Genomic DNA, 24,607 nt, shown 5'->3' on the forward strand with positions numbered 1-24,607 from the left:
AGCACTGGGGACGAGCTTGAGTCCACTGACTTTCAGCGGCTTCCGCCAAAAATTCAAAATGGAGGATGACTCTCCGGTCATTTATGGCTTAGAATTAAATGTAAGTAGTCGTTTATTTTTTATATTTTCAAATTCAAAACGATGTTTAAATAATAATGTGAAATTTGATTTTTTAGTGCTCCAAAATATAATGTATGAATTTTACATGATAAATTGCGGAACAGTGACCCCTAATGCTTGCTTGTCTGGCCAGAAATTATGTTTTTTAGTCCTACCACTTTTAAATGGTCTACAAAGTCCCTGTGTCATTTCTGAAGTCGGCGTAACTGTGCGTAACTGTCAATCCCTCCCTGTCCTGCCAATGAAAGGATTGTGCTGGAAGCATAATATAGATGTGTTGAATATTAACTAAGGGGATGATGCGAATGGTATGGAAATCATTACAACTCCACCGCGCTTTAAATGTGTACCTCAAATTTTGAGGTTATTAAGCATTCATATATTCAAGCTATTGTTTAAACTCATTGCCTATTCATTCCGATGTATTTGCCGACAAGCCGGCAAGCTTCCGAAGATCGCGAAGAGCGCAACATCTTTGATGTAGGTGAGAAGTATTTCTTTTGTTCACAGACTGAAAAATATCTCCTGGGAATCTGCTCGACTGATTTTATTTTCTATCACTTTCAATGCGTGAAAATGTAATTCATTTACTTAAAAACTGCAGAAGTTTTAGAGCGAGTGGACGCGCGCAAAGACAAGCAAAGCAAGCTCGCGCACTAAAGTATATTTTCTTTTTACCGAATGAAAATATTTTTGATGCAAACAAAGCAAGGAATTGTGTATAAAAAAGGAACACCACATACAAATTAAACAGGAACCTTTAATCACTGCATAGTTAGTAGAGGTGACCGCTACTAACTATGATCACTGTATGTAGTTTGGAATATTTTATTCGATCGGCCGTGGTTTTTGCGTGACTATAGTGACATTTAGACGAGTGACATTATTATGCAACACAGCACGTTTATTTAAGCGACTCAGTCGAATCGAGACTGAACAAATGCGTTTCGTTTCAATTACTAAATAATTGTTTAACGTAAATCAAAAGTTTGGCGTGACACACAATATTGTTAAGCGAAGATTATATTTAGTAAGCTTAACAATTGTCTGCGAAAAATATTAAAACTTGGCGCGCGTGCAGCACGGTTTCACATTACAAGGCTAGGAAAATTAGACGTTTAAAGAGTTTCCTGTGTTCACAAAACTATAAATCAATGTTTAACGCGCATTTTTGTGTGGAAAAATAAAAAATCAAATCAAATCCATTGTTTGTTTTTTATTCTGCGGGATACATACTTCATAGACGGCACGGGATAGACGAAAACGCTTAACTTTCAAAAACAAAGTGATCACTCAGCTTAGATAGACTTAATAGAGAACTGTCCTTGATTAAAATCTCTTTTATGTGCACTAAAAACGCTTCGAATAAAATACCAACAACAGAAGGAAGCGCTTAACTCTATAAAAAGCGATTTTGGAGCTATCTGGGCATAAACAATTATCAACATGTGTCAGAATTTGGATACGCATAATTTACTTTGTAAATGGAGCCCGCTGCTACGCGCTCGGCGAAAACAAAACTAAAATCGCCTACAACGATCAAAATAGCTCGTTCAAGATCTCTTTTTAAAGCTCTCAACAAGCTCTTAATTTTTAATAAATATAAAAGCGAAAAATACATCGCGAAAGACTTCAATCTGCAAAATGTCTGTAGTGGTTTTCGGAAGTTCAATCACAACTCAACAATAAAAGGATACGTTCACAACTTCATTCGCTCAAGGAAGGTTAATTGCGCTATTGTTACACTCTTTTGAAGTCACTTGGGCGGCTTCTTCCAAAATATCTCACCTTTTTAGAAACGAATAAAACCGAAGTTGTGCGACACAGTTTCGGCAGCTACCGAAACTTATACCCAAAGGAATAAATGGAGCCTTCAGACTACAATTTCCAGCGGTATTGCCCATTTCAGAAAGACACATTTAAAGCGCGGTGAAGATGTAATGTAGTGATGATGATGATGATGATGTTGATAATGATGATGATGATGATGATGATGATGATGATGAGAATGACAATGACGATTATGATGGTGGCGGTGATTATAATGGATGTTGTTGATGATGATGATGATGATGATGATGAGAATGGTGATGAAAATGAAAAGTAAAATGTTGGTGACAACAACAATGGAGATAGTGTTGATGATGATGGGAATGACAAGAACAAACTTTTTCCATTGTGTTAAACTAACTTTGCTTTCTTATTCAGGCTCGAGCTCTAGTCCCTCAACATGCAGAAACAGATGTCATAAGATTTATTGTTGGCACTCAGTCACTAAAATTTGATAACCAGGTGAAGTCAACCTAAATATGCTTTCTTAAATAATTTTGGCACTGTATTCATACCAGTTAAACATGTTTTAAACCAAACAAAGTAAAAAAAAAGGAAAAACAGAAATAATAAATTCGGAATTTTGCAAATTTCAGGTCCATCTGATAGACTTTGACGATGAAAGCAATGTTATAAACAAAAATGTGTTTATGCATACTGCTGGAGAAATTTGGTGAGTACCCTTAAAGGGAAACCAGTGAACAGAACTTCTTTTTTTTTTGACACAAATAAAGAGTTTTGCAATTCACTCCCCTTCCATGGATTATCAATAGTATTATCACATGGTCAAACCTCTCCTAATGGAGCAGACACCTCTATAAATAATATTATGAACAGTTCACTTGGTCTCAGAGAAATGAGAATCGTAAATTATTATCTCTACCTTTACTCCTATGCCAACTCTCCCGGATGATCTGGGAGTCTCCCAGATACAGACAAAATCTCCCAGTCTCCTGTAGAGGTCCCCAAATAAGTACTTGAAATGTTGTTTTTGCCTGATTCTGCCCAGTTTTCTTTGGATGTTTGAAGCATTTTTGTGGTTGAATCAGTGGAGCTCTATTTTCCCTCCATTTGTGGGGTTGAGAGAGGTGCCTTGATGTAAAAATGATAATTTTTATTGTATTCTTACTATTAGTTAAACTTGTTCACAGTTGCACTGGTGTTGTTTTCATGCCATCGCAATCTTTCTAATGAGCAAAGTTAAAAACACGGTGAAATCAGTGAACAAAACATTGTTTCCCATTTTAATGACTCTTTTTAGGTCCATGAACACAAGTCCAACTGACAAAACTATATTGGCAACATGTTATAACAAAGGTGAGATTTAATCTTTTGGTTTCAAGCCCGCAATAACTTTAATACAGATTAATGACTCTTGCACAAAAAAAGTTCAGAATCAAATTAACTTAATGTCTTGTGCTGTATGGTGTGCTGTAAAGTTGGGTAAATTTATAGTGATCATCACCTCAGTTCTCCCAACAATGTTAACACATTGTCAAGCATTCTCATTCCCAGTCAATCCCTGGCGCAGACCCCACATGTCACTTAATGATAATGATAATCATAATGAATTTATATAGTGCATTTTTCATATATATATGTTCAAATGCGCTGTACACATACTGTAATTTACTACACAAGGCCAGACCACAACACCGGGAGCTTTGTGCCTTCGAATAGTGTGTGGGTTCTTTAACGTCCCCTGTGATAAGACTGAGGATACAGGAGATGGGACCTACGGTTTATCGTTCTTTTCCGAGAGGACTAGAATGTCTAACCATTTGCAGCTGTAATTACAAAGGCAGCACATTCTCCTCAGTTATTTTAAGACCCTGAGTGTTGGTCCGGTCTGGGGTTCGAACCACCATCTCCCGCACAGCAGTCCGGCGCTCTACCAACTGAGCTAACCAGGCGGCGGTAACAATGTTAACACATTGTCAAGCATTCTCATCCCCAGTCAATCCCTGGCGCAGACCCCACATGTCACTTCACAGTGCATGGTCCCACAATCACTGCTGACCAGCATTGCCTCGATTCTAACTTAGCCTGAATTATATTTAGCCACATGTAAAGAGAAAAAAAAAGTTCAACAATCAGGAAAATTATTTTCTTGGTGTACCACCAAATTCTTGCAACTTCTACTAAAACAGTTGTATTCAAATCAGAAAGAAGAATCAAACTTTTGTGCTTATGGATAAATCTCTTCTGACTGTTAAAATCTGTTTGCATTAATGACACAGTGTCTGAGTCCAAGGCTGAAATACAAGGAGCATTGTGGAGAATCCCCCCAGTAGATGACACTGAGCCCCCTTTGGACTCCCCTGGGATTTCCCCTGGAAGTGGACATTCTCGATCATTACAGCTCCTCTGTCACTTTGATAACAAGCATGAGAATATAAGAAGGTTAGTATACATACATTGTAGTCTTGCATTATTAACCTTAACATTTAACACAAAGAAAACTACAATTGTGGCCGAAAGGGTTCCTTGCTTTTTTCTGTGAAAATTACCAACAATCTATACTCCTAGAACTAGTATTACAAAGATCTTACCTCGTCATTCCCTGAACAGTGTTGAAATCCCTAAACTGTATAGGGTTTGTGACACATACAGTAAAAACCCGCGTGTAAGACAACTGGCGCCCGTTTTATGAGGTCCACTAGGCGTATAGATTTCTGTAGAGCTGTACGTTTCTACACATTACATGATTCCTAATCCATAAGTGGGTAGCTCAAGAAATTATGCGAGTTTAAAATAAAACGTAGAGCCGTAGAAGCGTAGAGTTTAAAATGTAAAAAATGAGAATGTTAAGCCGTACAAGCATAGAGTTAAGAATGAAAATGTAGAGCTGTAAAAGCGTAGAGTTTAGAATGAACTGAAAACGTAGAGCCGTAGAAGGGTAGAGTTAAGTACATAGCGTATAGTACACTTCTACAAGCCTACTTCTGTACTTCAGTGTTCATTCTAAACTCTACGCTTCTACGACTCTTGAAAGCGTAGAGCTGTAGAAGCGTAGAGTATGAAGTGCAGTAGACAGCGTAAAGGACACTTCAACAAGCCTGCGTGTTCATTTTAAACTATACGCTTCTACGGCTATACGTTTTCTAAACGGTAAGCTTATTATTATACAACGTTATATACAGCTCTACGTTCTCATTCTAAACTGTACGCTTCTACGGTCCTACGTTTTACTTTTTAATTGTACGCTCTACGTTTTTTATTCTTAAGTATATGACAAGTCATGATTTATCGAATTTTTTCTGGCAGTGTGTTGTGGAACCCATCGGGTGATGGAAGTCAAGTTGTATCTGTCTGCGAACAGCATCTTGAGCTCTGGGATCTTGACAGAAGCGCTTCAACTGCAGAGGTGTGACAACCATTATAAAAATATGTAACGTAGATACACTGCATCAGGGGAGTGGAAACTCAAGAAACGACTGGGAAGTGTCTTCCAAAATACCCAAAGGGTGAAAATAAACTTTGAGAAATAAGAATTTCAAAGGACTGAGATTTTTGGCTTTCAAATTGACAGTGGTGGATCCCAAAAAGGGGGCCTTTAAGTAAAAATGGACCCTCTTGTCGAAAAAAGGAATATTGCTCCTGTTCCGGACCCCTAATGTATATCAGAGAATGACTAATTATTTTTGTTTGACTACACAGTCCATCGACTCAGCTCGGCTAGAGGGTAAAGGTCAACCCAAGTTCACGACAGGTCGGTGGAACCCTCATCACAGTGGTTCCCAGATCGCCACAGCAAATGACACAACCATCAGAGGATGGGATGTCAGAACAATGAGGTAGGCATCTGGGGCGGTGGGGAATTTGGTTCCCACTAGTGACGTTCTCGGAAGCGGAGTCGAAGTCGGAAGCGTAAGGAGCCTTTCGTTCTAGTGGAAATCAAACAACGGAGTCGCAATCGGAAGCGCGACGGAATTGGAAGGATCAGAAGGTTTCCTTTTTCTTCCGATTCCGCTTCTGCTTCCGTCGTTTTGATTTCCACTAGATCGTAAGGTTCTTTAGCTTCCGATTCCGCTTACGTCGCTAGTGGGAACCATCCCTAAAGGGATGACACTAAATTCCCGTCATCTCTTCTCCATATACAGCTAATTCGAGAAAAAGCATAAAAGTGCACGCGACAAGACCGAAAGGTGGTCTGGTCATTCACTTGAATTTTGGATATTGGCCTAGGGGAAATGTACAAGTTTGTATTTTTGCACATGAAGATTTTGTTATTCATATCAGGCCTTTTTCTGTAGCTTTACTTTTACTGCCGCATGTCTTTGAGTTTTGAAAAATAATTCTTAAATTCAGCGTGGTTTAAAGAACGTTGTTTCCACATGTCTGAAGAGAAAGAAAACGTGCAAATTAGCGTTTGTCGTGTCGCCATCTTATTGACCTTATTGGTATTCAGCACGTGCAGTAGCTCTCTACTTCTACCCATACTATTTTTTAGTCTCGTTGCGTGAACTTTTGTGCTTTTTTCCGACAATCTTTCTCGAAATAGCTGTATATAGCCAGAGTTTTCGTTCCACTCTACCCGTGGTGATCAAACAAGGCTGACTAAAAGTAGGTACAGGGAATTCGTTACTTTTGAAACCGTTTAAAGGGGCAGTGTCATGAGAAGTCTGCAACATTTTTGTGTAAACTATTCCAGATGAGGGTGCACTTACTGACCAACAAAATAACCTTAGAACAACAAATTACCATTGTCAAACTTAAAAACGTCAGCCTGACGTTTTCAAGTTTAAGCAATTTAGGCCACTTCTTACCTATCTGCCCGTAGCCAAACCACATTTTAAAAAAATCTTCATGACTTGTACAGCAAAGCCAGTCCACTATTAGTGGATTTCTAATTAAAAGAAACACTTTTAGTGGATTTTCAAGTAGCACTAAATCTTGGTGACACTGCCGCTTTAAGTTTTCTCATACCCTGCTGTTGCATTGTTAGGCCTGTGTACACAATCGAGAATGCGCACAACCAACTGGTGCGTGACCTGGACTTTAATCCGAACAAGCAGTATTTACTGGTCAGCTGTGGTGATGATTGTAAGATGCGCTTCTGGGATACAAGGAACACTACAGATCCCCTGATGGTGCTGCAAGATCACTCGCACTGGTAAATAGATATTCCACAGTTTTGCCGCTGTTATGCTAAATCCGTTTTCAACACGTAGTCCTTCATTTAAAGTTGCTTTCAGCTCATAATGCTTCTAGCCTGCGAATTCATTGACTTAACATCGCTCCCGGCTATTTTGAGCATCCACGCGAGAGATCTCACTATCTCTTGAAAAGGCCTTCAGCTCGAGGGAGCAATGAGAGAAGCCATTTTATTCACACGCTATTAGCAAATGAAACAGCAAAATATGCGTTCGACGCTTTGTTTTTACGACGCCATATTTGAATTGTTATAGGTAGACCGCTGTTCAATGTGTTCAAGGCCGTATCGTTACGATTGCTCCACGAAAAAGCACGAAAAAAAATACGGATATTTCCGACTACTGTCGGAGAAAACATTGCGCATATAATTGCGGCGTAAACAAATCGTTACACTCAAGCTGCGTTTTGTCTAGGCTCTGCGAGGGTCGGATATCAAGACCCAGGATTAAACAAAAGCCATATATACAGTGAATGCTTTCGGATTATATTTGAAGATGAAATACGAAAGAATTTTGCTGTCTTTGACTGAAATTCCACTCGAACTGCGTAGATACGATCGCATGTTGTAAAGCCGATTCATGCAACATTGCTGTCAACGCGAGGTCACGTCCCTAACGACCTAGGCTGATGACGAAATAGAATGGCGCTTGCATGTAGCGTCCAAATTTGGCCTAATTTTTAACCGCTCCTAAGCTAAAAGAAGCCGCCATCTCTTGCATTTGTTTTAACTTCAATAATATCTTTGAAAAGAGCGAGTTTTTTGGTATGGTTTATTTTTGACGTTTGTAATTTTTAAACAATGTAAGTGCTAGTGATTATTTATTCGTGTTTTAGTTACGCAATCCATTGTTTGTGCGACGCTTTTTATAGATCGCCTTTCAGACACACGTGCGTTGAGATAAGAAAGCTGACATGTCACTTTTAAAATTGTTATATAACGTTTGTAAATGTGACAAGTCACGTTTTTTCCACGAGATCGCAAGTGATCACCCACAGCGGAAAGTAATCCCTTGAGAAATTAAAACAGTCCCTTGAGAAATTAAAAAAGTCCCTTGAGAGTTTACAAATATGTGGTTCCAAATTTTGTTCACATAACCCCTATTCTCCTACTTAAGCTTGTAAACAAGCAAAAACGTCGAAAAAAGGAGGTTACGTTTTTATGTAATGTTTAATAAATGAGCAGCAGTGTTTTATCAAGTTTAAAACACGAGGCGCAGCCGAGTGTTTTAGACTTGATAAAACACGAACTGCGAATTTATTGAACGGCTTAAAAATCTTCTGATGTAGATTAACTCATTCTTGCTCTAATATTTAGATTTGGGGTTATTTTGGCCTAGAAAATTGGACGTAAAGTTTAGCCGTGTCTTTATCAGATATAAAGACACTCATTAAACATTAATTTCTTTTGTATTTTCTTTATGAATTATTAATGAGTTTTTTAAGGGGAAAATAGCATACACCTGACCTGTCCCGATTCCTGTCTACATAAAAACTTAGCTCGCGATTTTCGGCAGGATTGTTACCGGAAACATGACGTTTTCCTATGGTGTGAAGCTAATGTAAAAAAAAAACCTCTTCTGGGGAGAGTTCCCAGTCACAAAAATGCACACAATGTCTCCTCGGTAACTCATGTTGTCTCAGACCTAAACATTTTTCAAGTTGCCCTTCTAAACAGTTCACTGGCACCTCTTGTACTTCTGTCTGGAATGAGGTAATGCGAGGCTAAACTGTCTTGTCCACGAACACAACACATTGACCCGAACTGCTCGTTTTACAATCCATCGCGCTAACCATTAGACCACTGCGACTCCAACGACACATTGTCGTGATACATTTTCCAATGCACTCTAGTGCTCATCGTGTCTCTTTCGCAGCCTATATTTGAGTCGTCACGCAACACTTCTTTTCGCGTTTCTTTGGGGGAGGGAGCGTTGCTTGACGAGCCCAAACAACGGCCGTGAAGGAGACTGGTGCTAATCCAGCTGATATGTTTGATTTCAGGGTGTGGAGTGTGCGATATAATCATTTCCATGATCAACTATTGCTAACATCAAGCAGTGACAGCCGAGTTATTTTAAACAACATCGTATCTTTATCATCTGAACCGTTTGGTCATCTGGATGAGGAAGATGAAGACGATGCAATGCAAGACAAAGGGTAAGCTACACTTGTCCGGTTAGCGTAAGAGTACGGATTGGTTACGTGCTCAAATCTGTAATAAACGAAGGAAAAATCCCCTCGATACTTCAGTAGAATCTCAATTTCTCGAGGCATTTTTGTTTTTGTGTCCCCTGAAGGTTTGAGAAATTTGGGATTCTACTGTGCATAACAGAAAACATTTTTTTCAAACAATTTTGTGAATTTCGAAGCAGCGTGCTTAGGGGACAAGTTGCTCTGAAAGCGCCCATACTGAGGACGACGTTCTATGCAGAGATCCGTGTAGCTATATAGTGTGTCTCATTGGCTGTTTTTTGGCGCAAGAAAATTCAAAAATGAGTAACAGCCAATATGAGACATAACATGGATCTCTGTAGAACTACGTCATCACTGGAATTTATAGCTCGCATTATAGACTATCGGGACTAGAACTGAAAACGCCAAGACAGACGTTTGCTAACTTGGCTGGCTAATTTAGAGCGATTTTCACTTTGGTGTTAAAAGAAATTTGGATAATTAGAATTTGCTTTTGTTTTGCATTTGTACTCGGCTTAAAAACTCTTCAGTGCGATGCCAACGGCAACGCTGGTTTGCATTCATTCGTTCCAGCTGCGCGCATCGATTTTGCAACTCAACGATAATCTCCCATTTCTGTTCGCCATCATTCTTGTTTCCAGGTCCCGAGAGCCCACAAAAGACGGAGTCATAGCAACGTTTGATGAACATGAAGACAGTGTGTATGCTGTGGAGTGGTCTACCGCTGACCCCTGGGTGTTTGCATCGCTGTCGTACGATGGACGACTAGTTATAAATAGAGTCCCCAGAGCAGAAAAATACAAGATTCTTCTATAGCCGAGACATGTGGGAATAATGGACTGGAATACAGCAGTGCAAAATGATGAAAATGGCTTCATCGGCAGGACTGAGAAAGTTACCTGCAGAGAATCGAAATCATGGCTACTAGAAAGCGAGAGTCTGGATGGGATGCCCATTGCGGAAAGATTTTTAAGATTCATCGCTTTCATTTACACCATAATTAATGTAGATAGCTAGGGCGTAGAACGAAAATTGTTTTGTGAAGGAATTGACCTTTAAGTGGTCACTAAATGAAATCAGGGCGAGTATACGTATACGTAACGAAAGTCAAAATGTAACGAGATGGAAAAACTGCAGGGTCATGACACGGGCTTACACGGACGTTCCGTTACTCCCGTTTTTGCCCAGGATAACTCACTTTTAACTAATTTACATGACGTAGAAGCAGGGGGGAAAGAAACGAGGTCTGGGACCGAGTAGCGATGCTCTCACAACTTGCAAAGCGATCAATTCACGATGTAGTCAGCGGTTTTTGGACGATGATGCAACAGGCAATCTTTTCCCGCGAAATGGAAGCTGCTATGTCGTGGAATCACTTATTATAAAGGGGTTCAATTCTCTTAACTAAAAATCTAAAAGCAGCGTGTTTAAATCCGAAAATTTCGTCATCGTCGTGTAGTTTTAAGAACGCAGAATTTTGTGATGCCGTGCTACTTTTCAGTGCTGAAATGCAAATGTTTGACATGTTTGTACCACGATTTTCAACTGGCCCACATTGGGATTGTAAATGAAGTAAAACAAAGAAAGACCAAGTCAACAAACAACCTCAAACAATAGAGCGGCAAGAACAATAGCTCCGACCAGCGCGGGAATATTCGATCGCCACGTTTTCATTACCATTCCAGTGATGGTTTTATTTCATAACAAACACCACATATTGACACCAAGAACCTTTCCGGAGAAATTTTCGCTGCTTTAAAGACAAAACTTAGAAAGTCTTTTTTATTACTACATATATAAAAAAATCGAACTCTCTCACTGGTCCCATGTTGTTTTTATTTTGGCAAGTTCACAAAGAAAGGAGCTGCTCATGCGCCTTAGAGACATCCGCTGACTACCGCCCCGATGATTGCTTTGCAAGTTGTGAGAGCATCGCTCAGATTTCATATAAGAGAATGTATGGGAAGTTGCTTCCCCCCCCCCCCCCTGCGTAGAAGACTGTACGTGAACCGGGTATGCCTGACTAAAATGACCGAAAGTTTTCTCGAATGGCTTGTCTTCACATCAACTTAATTTTAAAATAAAAAATGTCATGTACACAGTTTAAGTAATAAATGACTGGATATCTGCTTATCCTATAATAAGATGAGATGTGCGCCCCACCGTTAGCGGCAACTGACTCCCGTGAAAGTTGGAAGTAAAAAAGATAGTGTTCTATATTCAAATCACCCTCGGTACTAATTACCACAAATGCAGTCTTTTCAAATAGTTTTTTTTATTAAAGAGCTAGGACGGTCGGGATAGGGTTTAACTGATCGAGAATTGCTCAAAGTTGAAACTGTCAGCTGTGAAATGGGCTAAAATTGTGCCTGATATCTAAGGGCGCTTACCATTAGTCAGAACTGGACGGCCAGACCGGTGTATCGAGAACAGAATTCCGTTCTTAGTCAGTTTCCTCCAGTCAATTCGGTCAGTGTTGTGTTAAATTTGTTGTGGTAAATTTGTGCGAAAACCTTGTGAAGGTCTTTTTCAAATTCAAAACCACTGGACCGGCCGACCAGTTCTGACTTATGGTAAGAGCCCTAAGAAATCGCCGAAAATTTAGCTGATATTTGGAGATTCCAGCACCCCAGCTAGTCCCTCGGCTGTGTTATACAAATACCGGAGTTTTAGCCTCAAGCGAAGTTACCACTCATCTTTTCGTTTATTTAGCTATTAATTTCTTTTTTCTGTTAAGTCCACTTCAAATTTCTTTCAGTTACTTTCTTTTCTTTTTCTTTTTTCCTGTCTGTCCGTCCTCATGTTTCGCTTTCTTGTTTCGATTCTTGTTTTTCACGTTCACCGCCTCGTAATAACGAACGCCAATTTTCTGCTTGTTCGTCTTCAACCGCGGTTGCTAAAAGTAAACAAGAAAATATTTCATTATTAAACTAATCAATACTTCGTGCTACCTGTTTCGAAATTTTTCACGAAACGCCCCAACACCTCTAGTAAACTCCCAGCCAACGAAATTGCTAATCACCACGAGGTAAGAAGATCGGAAATCGTATTACTTCTGTTCAAGACAATAAAGTAATCCCGTGGTTGTGGCTTCTTGGTCAGTGGGGTTACTACCTCGTGTAAGTGACAGGACGTATCCTTAGGGCGCCAGCTGTTGTTACCCATACCCGTGTGTTCCCGGTTTTGTTCTCATTACCCCCTTAGCCTAATAAACAGTAAATTGTTTCACTTTACCTTGGATTTAGGTGAGTCATCATCGCTGTCGTCATCACTCTTCCGTTTCCCGCGTCTTCTACCAGTACTTCTATCATCTGTTAATTGCAAACACTAAAGATTAGATAAGCGGGGCAGAAAATTTGAATAATTGAAAAAAACTAAGCAATAACGTGAAGAGGACAGTGCTTGGATCGGGAAAACGAGACTTTCTCAAAATACACGAAGAATTCGCGCGGGCAAACGGTCAGCTCGCGATCACGTAAAAGAATAGTCCCAGGCCCTCCTCTCCTTCGTCATCACGCAACGTCCAACTTATGATTGCATATGTGATCCCAAGACTTGAATTTTCCGCTGTTTGGAAATAAGTCTCGTTCCCAGATCTCATGTGGACGAAGCCGAAGTCCACAAGAGATCTGGGAATGAGATTACTTGGAAATAATACGGATGCAGGCAAGATGAGAAAAAAGTCCATGCCTTTTACCTATTTTTGATCTCTTTTCGATGCCTGCAGCGTCTCTTTTTGCGGTCTTTAATTTTCCTGGGCGAGCTTTTGGTGTGTTATTTACATCTTTGTTGTTGTGATGTGATTTGCTGTCTTCTACGCTTCCTTCAGCTTCCACACACGCGATGAAAGGGCTCACGGAAACCGAGAATCTCTTTTCTGTGGGCGTGGTCCACTCCTGTACTTGACGAGAGGCTAATCTTTGAGCACCTGACAGAGAAATCACACGATTAACATTCATCCACACTGATTAGTGCTTGGAGTATGGTCCAGCTGTCGTCAAATCGCTCCAACTATAAATTCCCCTCAATGATCCTTATTTATTTCTCCTAATTACAGTTCTGAGAATTTTGTGGTACAACAAGACCTAAACTCGTTGTGGATGATTTTCCTTGAATCAATCAATCTTGTGATCGAATGAAAAGGTAACAGGGCGAACGGCGAAATTTGACGAACAACTTGAACTTGAATTTGAACTCGCAGTAATTCTACCGAGTAACTTGCAAGTAACTCATCGTAAGGTATTAATATTTTTGATATTTTTTAAAAAAAACAATAATTATTTATTATATTTTCGGGAGGAAGGGGATTGGGCAGTTACCAAAAATTTCCCGTATAGTAAAAAACAAACGGAAAAGACACGCTAAGCAAGCCACAAAAAAGTGTATTGAACAAGCCAATTTAGAGGTGGAAAAAATTAGTACCCCACCCCCCAAAAAAATTAGGGATGGTCCATTCCTCAAATTAAAATTGTCACACATGACTAAACGCCCTTTACCTGGTAAACGTTTGTATTTTTCGATTAACTTCTGCTTCTTCGTCTCATCGTCCTTGTTTAACTTGGCCGACGAATCGTTTGGAAGTTCACAACTTTCTATTGCTTCAACTGACAGTTCGTCAACATCTTCGTGTGTATTTACATTCAACTCGCATATTTTGTTCTCCTCGTCTTTTTCTTGTCCCTCCTCCACCTCATCATCATCATCATCATCGTCGCCGCTGTCGCCGTCGTCATCATCATCAGTAAGCTCATCCACTTCACTTCCAAGTTCCTCATCTCTTTCAAAGGTAACAAAAAAGGAGGAAATAAACGAAGTTAGGATTGTCGCACACTTAAAGGCTGGTGAATTGACTTCAGCAAAATATAGCACACCCAACGATTTCAGCCCCATAAAAAATAACTTTCAATCTGACGAGAACCTTACAAAATAGTTCACAAATAGAAGGTGATCAACTCGAAAGAGATAACACCGAATAAGCCTGAACTGAAACCGATTACACACCCAAAGGTGTAGTGAGTGTGGTCTAGTTTGTAAGTTTTGCCAAGTACAAGGTACTCGTTTTGAAACTTAATAATAGCGAAGAAACTACTTCAGTATACCTTCTTTTGTATTCGCTGTGTTATGAAATGTTCGTTCGCTGTATTATTTTTATATTTCATTCAATTTAGTGGCCATGTTCTTACGTCTAAATTTGGGAAAAATCCGTGACACAGTTTCTTTAAATCTTAGTTTCGAACAGGAGATTCTCCAACCTAAGAGAATACGCTCTTCAGGGAAGTTCCGAACATGAGACTTGAAACATTACACTGCATTAAGTCCATTGTTTGCGTGAGCGCAGCAGAGGTATGGAGAGAGCAACTAAGAGTCTGTCGCCTTTAATTTGCTTTTTGACTTATTTTTGTTAGAACAATTCAGTACTTACTCGGATTTCCCGTAAGCTGCTCGTATGTCATCTATCTGCTCGTCATCTTTCGCATTCTCGTTTTCTTCTTCGTCACCCTCACTCTCAGATTCAGATTCTGGCTCACTATCAACAGATATGTCGTCTTTCCCTTCGCTGTTCGCCTCTAAGGGTTGTACATCATCGCCCGTATACTCCAGTCCAACGTGAATGGCGCCAAAATTCTGTTTCACATGTAGGTTTACATTCTTTGACGTCTGAGCTAAATGTGCAGTATTTTCACTAATCGTACCAGAACTGTCGTTCGCAGTTACGTTATTCTGAAGATTTTCCTGAGCGCCATTTTTGTTCGTATTTGCATTTGAATTTGTCTTCTGTTTGGAGTCTTTTACAGGGTTACTTTCCTCGCCAGCTGAATTGTTTTCGTTTTGAATTTTTTCGTCGTCATTGGCATTTTCCTTCACTTTCTCTTCTTCAGATATTTGCGATTTTTGCTCCGCCGCTTTGGAGTTTGTTTCTTTAACAAAACTTTCCGCAAGGGGCGGAATACGCGACGTACGTTTCTTCGCTATCTCTTCCGGATTTGATTCTCCTTCCTGTAAAAGAACAAACCATAAAACTCCAATAAAAAAGAAAGACAAAGTATAGATGGTAATATGACGGTAGATGGGTAATGGAGTCTGTCGGTTCTAATCTCAAAGATTCGAAAGCCCAGAAAGTTCGTATTATCCTCAGTAGCATGAAGCGACTGGGAGTATTTCCACTAGTGCCCCCCCCCCCTCCCCCGGATGGGATGCTGATACATGGCAGGCAATACCCCGGCATTTTATCAGGATGTCCCTTCAATTCTCCGGTACTCATATTTGTACACCTGGGTCGGGTTGTTCGAAGGAGCCAAGTCAGTAGGGTTAAAGATTAATCGAGGTTTCGTTTATCTTTTGTAAAAAGCGTAACAGAAAATTTTTGTTCGGCTTTATCGTACATTGAAATGCGCACCTTTATTATTTATTTTATGTGTCCCCTATTAGTAATAAAGTTGTTGATTGGTTGATTGACCTTGGGCTTACTGAAAGACCATCCGGCTTCCTCAATCGTGTCACATGACCAGATTTTATTCACGACAACAAACAAGTTGACAACACGAGCATTATTTACTCTACCTTTGTCGGTGGTGCCACGAAATATGGCAGCTTTCCTCGCTGAAAATCGTTCAAGATCATTTTGCCCACCGTGTTAACGTCTGCTTCACCGCCCTAATGAAAAACATTGTTGCATACGCCAGGTTATGAATGAGAAGGAATTAACATCATTTGCACAGGAGAACATGCTACAAAAATAGTGCCGTAACATTAACCAATAATCATGTCAATTTTAAAATGTTCATAAAAGGTAAAAGGGACCGACCGAACGATTGAACGACGAACGAACGAATATATCTCTGAAAAAAAAAACAAAAAAGGGACGAGCTGAGTGAGCGATGTACAGTGTATGTAGAATAACAACACATGACTCAATCTACCTTGAGTAGTTTACCAGTCCTTTGAGCGACTTGTTCCAAGAAGTCTGTGGGATCGTTCCATGATGTTACCTTGTAAGTTTTAGCGATGTATTCCCGCTTCACGCGTTCCAGTACCGCGGGAATATGGCAATAAGCGTCTTTGACATTCTCTACACGAACCTGTGAGAAAAGACAAGATAAACTAGTACTAAAACGACATGATATCAAAAATAATTGAGAAGGAATTCATAAAACTATTCTGCAGTAAGGGATACCCTGGTACAAAGCCATATTCCAGCTACACTAAGTAAATTCTCTCCTACTAACCAGATTCTCCTATCTTGGAGCAATATTTTTGAACGACTTACCAAACGGCATCAAAGTAATTTTATAATAAAGTAACAGAAAACATAAAAGTTGAAGATTTTGTATTCATGATATTTTCGGTTCTTCAGCAGGGTATATACCTCTGAATTTTTATTCTGTAGCAATGAGCCTCGAATCCCGTAGACTATGATATCAGCTTCGAATGGCTGATAAAACCCTCGCCTGCAGCTCGGGTTTTCCCTACGCCATCTCGTGAGCAAAATAACGTGACTACGATTTTTTATCAGAGTATAAAGACATGAAAACAAACGCTTTACTATAAAATCACTTACCACGCCCTTGAGTATGATATCAGTTTCTGAATCCCCACTGGGATACACGACTCCAGGGCAATCAATTAAATATATTCGCCTCATCAGTGTAACATACTGCCAAACCTGCAAACATAGGGACAAAGGAAGGTTGAAAGCGGGCCTGGTAACACACAGCCGTGTACTGCAATGGAGCAGTTTTGAGTGTCATAAGTAATTCGCGCTTGCTTTGGTTTTGCTTTTCTTCGCTTAGTGATTGGCTAAAAAAAAATCCGCACCACTTTCTCAGCGAATCAGAAGTAAAACCAAAACCAATCGTGGCTCGCTCACACACGTTTTCCCGCGCTTTGCGCCGATCTCATGTATTTTCCAAGAGTTTTGATTGGTTTACTCGACTGACTGCTTCCTTTGTGATTGACCAAAGTGATGACTTTGGTTTTGGTTTTACGACATTCATTTCAAAATCGCTCTTATCCAATAAAACGTTGGGTTTAAGCCGTTCGCTGATGCGTTATTTTAAGCAAGCATGTATAAAGAAGTCCGAAAGTATGCTTGCACCCTCTCGCCTCCTCGCTTCTTGTCTGACAATCCACACTTATTTTTTGTAAAAGCTGTTTTTCATGAATACTCTAACTCTGGCAGAAAAGCCAATATTACCTTTGTTTCTCCAGCGATCGGTGCTACATTGCAAACTTTTTTAGCTCTGAGAGTGTTGATGATTGAACTCTTGCCAACATTAGGATAACCGATGACACCAACACTGAAAAATAACACAGCAAATTCTCCTTACACTAACGATACAATGTCGGGAGAATAAATAACTTCATCAATACGTGGTCTGATGTTGTGCTGATGTATCACTAAGTTCTTATAACTGTCATTATAAGAAATGTATAATGACCGGTTAGGAGAATTACCACTTTAAGAATGATTGAACAAGCCAAAACAAGGCAGCCACCTGACAACCCCAATGGACTTTATTTAATGATAAATACACATCAAAAAACATCAAAATCTATAAATTTCTGATGATCTACTAATCACTCCTACACATCCATCCCAACCAACACAGCTTCCAGCCTTCTAGAATGTTATTTGCAGCATCACAAAATTTAACATTAATTAAAAAGGAGAACTAACCTTATTTGTTTCTTGTCAGTATGAAGCTGTGTGGCAGGAAAAAAGAGAAAAAAAAAGTCAAATGCGTCATTGTTAAAATAGCCTTACGCTTATGCTGTAGTATTGTTCTTGATAATGGTCACTGCAAATGAAAAAGAAATACTCTGCACACATAACATGTACGGTAAATGTATATATTAAACCGTTTTAACCCAATAAAGTTGTGACAGACGTGAAAACATGCACACATGAAACATTATTGTATGCTGTTGAATTATGTTTGCTGAATGTTCTCCTTATCGATCCTTAATCCTTTGGAGGAATTGCTACTTAGTTTTGGCATTTACTAACAACTGTAAACTTAATGGCTACCTTCATGCAGGGGAGGGAGGGAGATGGGAAATGTTACTTTCGCAACTTTACAGAACCATTCTTTCAAAAGAAGATCACACATAGACTCACTGTACCTTTGCAAATTGTCTGAGTAAGTTAATCAGAGCTCCTTTACCAAATGGGTTTGTCACACTTGCATGGAAGGCAAGGGTTGGAAAGTCTGCTGACAGAACTGTAACCCATCTTTGCTGTAGAGTGGAGATCAGCACTCAAGTTAATATGTAAAAAAATAAGGAGTTCAGTTTCCTGTCAATGGACATTACTTAAAGGGCTATAGTTTTCAATCTGCCTTTTTTTGGACTAACAATTTTTAAACATTATTGTGTCCTGACACCTTGTTGCCGCAAAATAGTAGGAAGAGGGGGAGAGTGGGAGAGGAGAAGAAGAAGGAGGAATCCAAGGGCAGGGACGGCGGGAGCAGTTTTCCAGGTGTGGGGGCTGACTAGTGACTTTAAGTGGGGGGGGCTTAAGAGACTCTTCTCTTAATAAGTCTTTATTTTTTTCGGAAAAAGTGGGGGGGCTAAAGCCCCCCCAGCCCCCCGGCTCTGCCGTCCCTGAAGGGGGAGGAGAGGAGGATAAGACGGATGGTAGGAGGATAGCAAGAAAAGGAGGAGGAAAAAGAGAAGGAGCAAGGGAAGGAGAAAGGGGAGGAGGAAGAGGCAGAGGAGGAGGACAAGGGCAATGATGATGATGATGATGATGATGATAACAATTGACAACAAAAATGGGAATGATAGATGAACATGTACACACTGTACCATATGTTTTTTTTCTAGTGCCATTTGATTTCTAAACAAGTCATATCATTGTCTTTGGTAGTATTGGCCCTGCAGCTTTTTAAAATGATTTTTACTCTGATGCACTTCTCCTTTATGAATGCTTGCTTGATTATAATGATAAACATGGCAATTTCTTACCGTTACCCAGGTTGGTACAAGGTCGCACTTATTGAGAACAAAAATCAGATGTTTGTGTTGCTTCTCTTTCTTCATGAACGATTCAATGTGGCTGGAACGTGTTCCCATTGGATCACGAGCATCTAACACCTACAGTGATAATGATGATGACAATGACACAGTTCACTACTTAGTTAAATATAGTGTAGGCTGACAGGCTTTGAATATTACATTGACATTACTTCATAAAATGAATTTTTAACAGAAAAAAATGTTTTTTGTTCCCCATGGGCCATTGAATGCACCTGTCAAAATGATTTTTGAGGATGGCTGGGGGGGGGGGTGTTTACTCTGTAAATGTGGGATGGGTGGGCTGGGGATGTGTATAAATCTGTGATTAGAATGAGATTCCAGTACTGCTCTTAATTCATGAAGTTTCATACCTGTATGACAACATCAGAAGAATCTATGACCTAAAGTTGAAACAGAATAAACATGAATTAATAGCTGCACTGTAACAGATTACAGAGAGTTTACTTGCACACTGTAAAACTATAAGCCCAGTATTTCTGAGGGGCTCGATCTGATCTTTGTAATAATGACCATAACATCAGACTAGTGGCATACAGCTGGACAACCTTACAACCTTACAACAGCGCTAAAGTCAGCAAAACAATGCCCATCGTACCTTGTACAGCTCATTCCAAATTCTTTTTGATTGACCTTTTGTAAACAGTGATTCTTTTGCTTCCACTCTAAAAGAAAAAAACTGATCAGTAAGTTAACAATACCTATAATATATGCAAATGTATGCAGATAACAGCTAATGACACATTGAAGTGTGACTGAGTGAGTTGCAATTGGTTTTGGTTTACTACTGATTGTTTGAGAAAGTGGGGGGTCATTACAAAGTTCAAGGCGGCGAGGCATGCGATCCATTTCGGTTAGCCCAAATAGCACTCCAGTTAGCTTTCTTTTAGCTTAGGTAGCTTGCAGTTAGCCTTTTTATTTGAAGTAGGGATTTCTGTCTTGCATGCCTCGCTGCCTTGCCTTGCACGTCTCCCTGCCCAAGGCCGTAACTAGCAAGAGGCAAGATGAGGTACTTGCCTCGTCTAGATTTTATCTCAAAATTAAAAACAAATATGTTTAGTTGGGAAAACAATCTTCTATTGAACAAGATTTATTTTTTCAAAAAAATGCCTCATGAAAAATGTTCAAGAAAGAGTTTTCAGAGCTTTTAGGATTCAAAATTTTCTGAAGGGCATGCCCCCAGAACCTCGTAGCAAGATCTTGCCTCGTCTTTTCCAAAGGCCTGGTTACCGCCCTGCTACCTCACACATTTTGTAACACTCGATGGGGCATGGTTCTTTTAAACCAATCACTAAGCATAGTGAATAAACCACTCTTTTAGTTGCATAACTTACTTTTCACCATCATCTTCCCTTACAATATTTGTGTCTTTTTCTTCATCGTACATTTCTGCAAGTTTATAAAGCATGCATGTGAATAAACAAAATCATAATTATATACGAATATGCATCTGGTGCACATGACCATATGTACATTTTCAAGATTACTGATAGCAGCTCGCAGGGTTGTCGCTAAGGGCCGGCTGACTGCTTATTTCACTGGCTGAAAAAGAACTTAAATCCGGCTGAAATTTCACTGATCTGAAAACAAAGACTTAGGTAAATTTTTAGACCTGCCAAGGCCAGAAAAGCCAGCTGGCCTAGGCTTGTTGATGAGCCCGCTTAGTGTTTCCCTATCTACATCCCTGAGCTGGTACATACATTTACACTGTATTAAGAACATGGAAGGAGAAGCCACGAGCCAAGCGGCCCACACTGCCGGAGCTTATCCCGGTTTCCGTAGCATTAAGCGGCTAGGAATATTTCTACTCCCCCCTGAATGGGATGCTAGTCCATTGCAGGGTTCCCCCCCAGCATTATGTCGCCGGTACCCATTTATACACCTGGGTGGAGAGAGGCACTATGAGAGTAAAGTGTCTTGCCCAAGAACACAACACAAGTGACCCCGGCCGGGGCTCGAACTCGGACTGCTCGATCCGGAGTCCGGCGCTCTAACCATTAGGCCACCGCGCCTCCCATAAGAACATAATGCAATATTATTGTTTCAGTTAAAATATTAATGTATTTCCTCTATTTTGGAGGTGGGGTGGAAGAGGGTTGGCAATAAATGGACTGATGGCAGTCAGAATTTAGAAGGAAACCCAGTCATATAAATTTTATTTTTAAAGAAATGAACAAATTACCTGAAGACAACTCGGCTGCTTCCATAAAACCCTAAAAAGGAAAAAATGAACACACTGCTCTTAAATAAAATGTCACCAGACACTCTCAAAGTGTTAACCCTTTAGAAGGGCAAGTCTCAAAACGGTTAAGGAAAATGCATTTTATTAATTTTTTTTTTTGCAACCTTCACATCTGCTGCCTTGAGGTTTGGTCTTTTTCGCTGAGCCTTAGGTCCAAAGGTTGTCTCGAAACCTTCTGTATCTAAAATGTGCACCCTGGCGGATTGGGCTCTGTCATTTAGAAGAGACAACGGTAGTTTACTTTGCCTCATCACAACCTGTAAATAATGAAAATAATCCTCAAATTAATTATTTCTCTTACCGTTCAGGTATGAATAGTGTATATTCGATTTAAAATATTGATTTTTCCAAGGGGAACAAGAGTCAAGTAAAAATACCTTATATGGATCGTTTAACACTTTACCCATTTCATCTTGGAATGACTGCAAAGCATTTTGTGATATCACTCTCGTGTTTCCTGTTGGTAAACAAGAGGGAAATAAACTATCATAAATTACGCAGTTATAGTGCAGTGCATAATTCACCAACAAACAATCACTTAACCATACAAATCATTACTCTAAACCCTTAATGAAGGTGTGTAACTCAAATACTGGAATGAAGAAAAAGGTACCGGTTAATTTATCAGTGAATTCTTATTTTTGCTAGTTAACATTCCTTTGTATGAGACTTGCAATGTACAAACATTGGAGGCAGAGATTGTGCAGTATGGACTGGAAATCATCTTTAACATTGGCTAGATTTTTGAGGAACTCACCAAACCATTTTCTGTTTGGAGCGACTCTTGCAACTTCTCCTGAGACAACAGAACTCTGGAATGGAGCGGGTTTCACTATTTTTCCTTGCTTATTTCTGAGAAAAAGAAAATAAAGCAAATGAAACAACATCAGAATTACTCCAAAAAAAGCAAAATCGATAATTATTTTAGAATAACTAGCTTATTTAACATTCCATTCCTGCCATACTGAATCAACCTCATTACATTTGATAATATTTGCTGATAGGAATGAATGTTTATTTGTTTGTCTCATGATAGAATTAATTTGAGATGTTGGTCGCGACGTTTGGACTGCAATATTGCTACGGTAGTCTTCATCAGGCGATGAGGTCAATTGTTCATGCATCGCTATTTATGGCATGTTTGTTTGTAAACGAATAAACGTTCATTCCTATTCAACACCACAATGAACACTATTCACATCTTAATGTCAGTTACTAATATATTAAAACTTTCAATATACTGTTAAGTTCCAAATCTAATACCCCCCCCCCCTCCCTACAGTACATGTAGAGTTCTTTCAATCAGGTTTTATTATTACAGTCGCACCTTACAGCCTTTCCACCAGATTTGTACATCTTGAGTCTATTGACTGTTGCCTTGTCTCGCATGTTTGAACCAGCTGCTGGTTTTGGACGGTCTGAAAATTTTATGTGATTAATACATTATAATACTGTAGCACATCTACATGTAAATTAAGATACATGTCTAATACTTAATAGATGAGAGTAGTTGCTGTTACTGTAACATGGTACCAGTGATGCAAACCTAAACAAACAAACAAACAAACAAAAAAATCCAGGAGGTTGCTATTTTTTGAATGTGTGGTACCTTGTGTCGACTCTAAACGTAATGCTGGACCAAAAAATAAGCTCTACCAATTCAACCTTTAAAATGCCCGGCGTATCCAATCGAACGTTCGGTAATCGAACCCAATTGAACACCAATCGTTCGATTGGTTTCGGTAATCGAACATAATCGAACTCACAATGAAATTTGGTCAATCGAACAAAATCGAACGTTCGATTACCGAACAGGCGACAATCATGCTCAATCGAACGTTCGATTTCCAAACTCCTGTTTGTTTATATTGCAGACATTTTGAAGGTGCACCATCCTCCTGAATAGTTCGCGTGATTCCATAACAAAAGACGGATTCTGAACAAAATCGAATCGGATTAAGTTCGATTGTGTTCGATTGTGTTCTATTGGTTTGAAAATCGAACTCATAGCAAAACAGATGTTCGATTTTGTTCGATTACCGAACCCAATCGAACGATTGGAGTTCGATTGGGTTCGATTGATTTTTGGTTCGGTTTGGTTCGATTGGATACGCCAGGAAAATGTAAATGTCTTGTAGTGATAAGTTTATATAGTTCCCGAAGTCACTAATAGAACCAAATCAAACGATTATATTTGATTGAGTTGGTAATCCAATACAATCAAACTAACACAAGCCAACTCTTACAAAAAAATTTCGAGCAATCGAACGCAATCAAATGTTCGAATGTTCCATAATTTGTGTTTGAATTATAAGACATGTAAACTTATGTGAAGGTGTATCTAAGTTTAAACTAACTGGCTGTATACATTTTACGTCTGAAATTTAGCAAGATTACGTTGAAAAATGTAAGTTTTAAGACTTTAAAATACGATTTCGAAAGAACTTGTTTACCTGGATTCATGCTACTATTATTCGACTTCTTAGCCGTTTTATCTGGGCCCGATTTTTTCCTTGTCTTAGCCATGTTGAACAGGGATAGAGCTTGAATGTTCGTTCCTGTGTATTACGACGCCAAAGGCTAAATATATAAACACCAAATCGGTTTTTCTTAGAACCTCACTTCGTCCGCCATATTGCCCACGTGCAAACTGAAAGAGACCTGGAAACTAACATCCACAACCACTGTCGTTTGTCCGGGTACTACTTGGTGTAAGACCCCACATAATGTCCCGAGTGTTTAAATTCAATAAATATGTTGGTGTAAGACCCCACAAAATGTCCTGAGCGTTTGGATTCACGTTTAGATTCGAGGTTGTTACTCTGTTACCTTGATACTCTGTTACCTTGTTACCTTGTTACTCTGTTACCTTGTTACCTTGTTACTTTGTTACTTTGTTACTCTGTTACCTTGTTACTCTGTTACCTTGTTACTCTGTTACCTTGTTACTCTGTGTTAATCTGTTACCTTGTTACCTTGTTACTCTGTTACCTTGTTACCTTGTTACCTTGTTACCTTGTTACCCTGTTA

At 39.5% G+C, this 24,607-nt stretch overlaps 2 protein-coding genes across 2 annotated transcripts; one reads left to right on the forward strand and one right to left on the reverse strand.

Moving 5' to 3' along the window:
• Positions 1 to 44: 44 nt before the first annotated feature.
• On the forward strand, positions 45 to 11,284 carry LOC144646565 (EARP-interacting protein homolog). Its single transcript, XM_078506197.1, has 10 exons — positions 45 to 100; positions 2,329 to 2,412; positions 2,547 to 2,623; positions 3,212 to 3,267; positions 4,191 to 4,353; positions 5,218 to 5,317; positions 5,611 to 5,747; positions 6,899 to 7,066; positions 9,109 to 9,264; positions 9,942 to 11,284. The coding sequence occupies exons 1-10, from the start codon at positions 59 to 61 to the stop codon at positions 10,114 to 10,116; spliced, it is 1,158 nt and encodes a 385-aa protein (XP_078362323.1). The 5' UTR covers positions 45 to 58; the 3' UTR covers positions 10,117 to 11,284.
• A 274-nt stretch (positions 11,285 to 11,558) lies between these two features.
• On the reverse strand, positions 11,559 to 24,243 carry LOC144646584 (uncharacterized). Its single transcript, XM_078506223.1, has 21 exons — positions 24,031 to 24,243; positions 22,905 to 22,995; positions 22,335 to 22,429; positions 21,955 to 22,034; positions 21,682 to 21,834; positions 21,518 to 21,548; positions 20,670 to 20,724; positions 19,934 to 20,000; positions 19,689 to 19,718; positions 19,267 to 19,395; positions 18,424 to 18,537; positions 17,978 to 18,003; positions 17,495 to 17,597; positions 16,859 to 16,963; positions 16,221 to 16,379; positions 15,862 to 15,954; positions 14,723 to 15,297; positions 13,797 to 14,077; positions 12,998 to 13,228; positions 12,535 to 12,611; positions 11,559 to 12,196 (listed from the first exon to the last, which is right to left on the reverse strand). Exons 1-21 carry the CDS (start codon positions 24,101 to 24,103, stop codon positions 12,059 to 12,061), a joined length of 2,706 nt encoding a protein of 901 aa, XP_078362349.1. The 5' UTR covers positions 24,104 to 24,243; the 3' UTR covers positions 11,559 to 12,058.
• Between the last annotated feature and the right edge of the window lie 364 nt (positions 24,244 to 24,607).

Source organism: Oculina patagonica, chromosome 3 (genome assembly GCF_052425735.1).
Source record: "Oculina patagonica isolate OP01 chromosome 3, crgOcupat, whole genome shotgun sequence".
Taxonomy (NCBI): Eukaryota; Metazoa; Cnidaria; class Anthozoa; order Scleractinia; family Oculinidae; genus Oculina; species Oculina patagonica.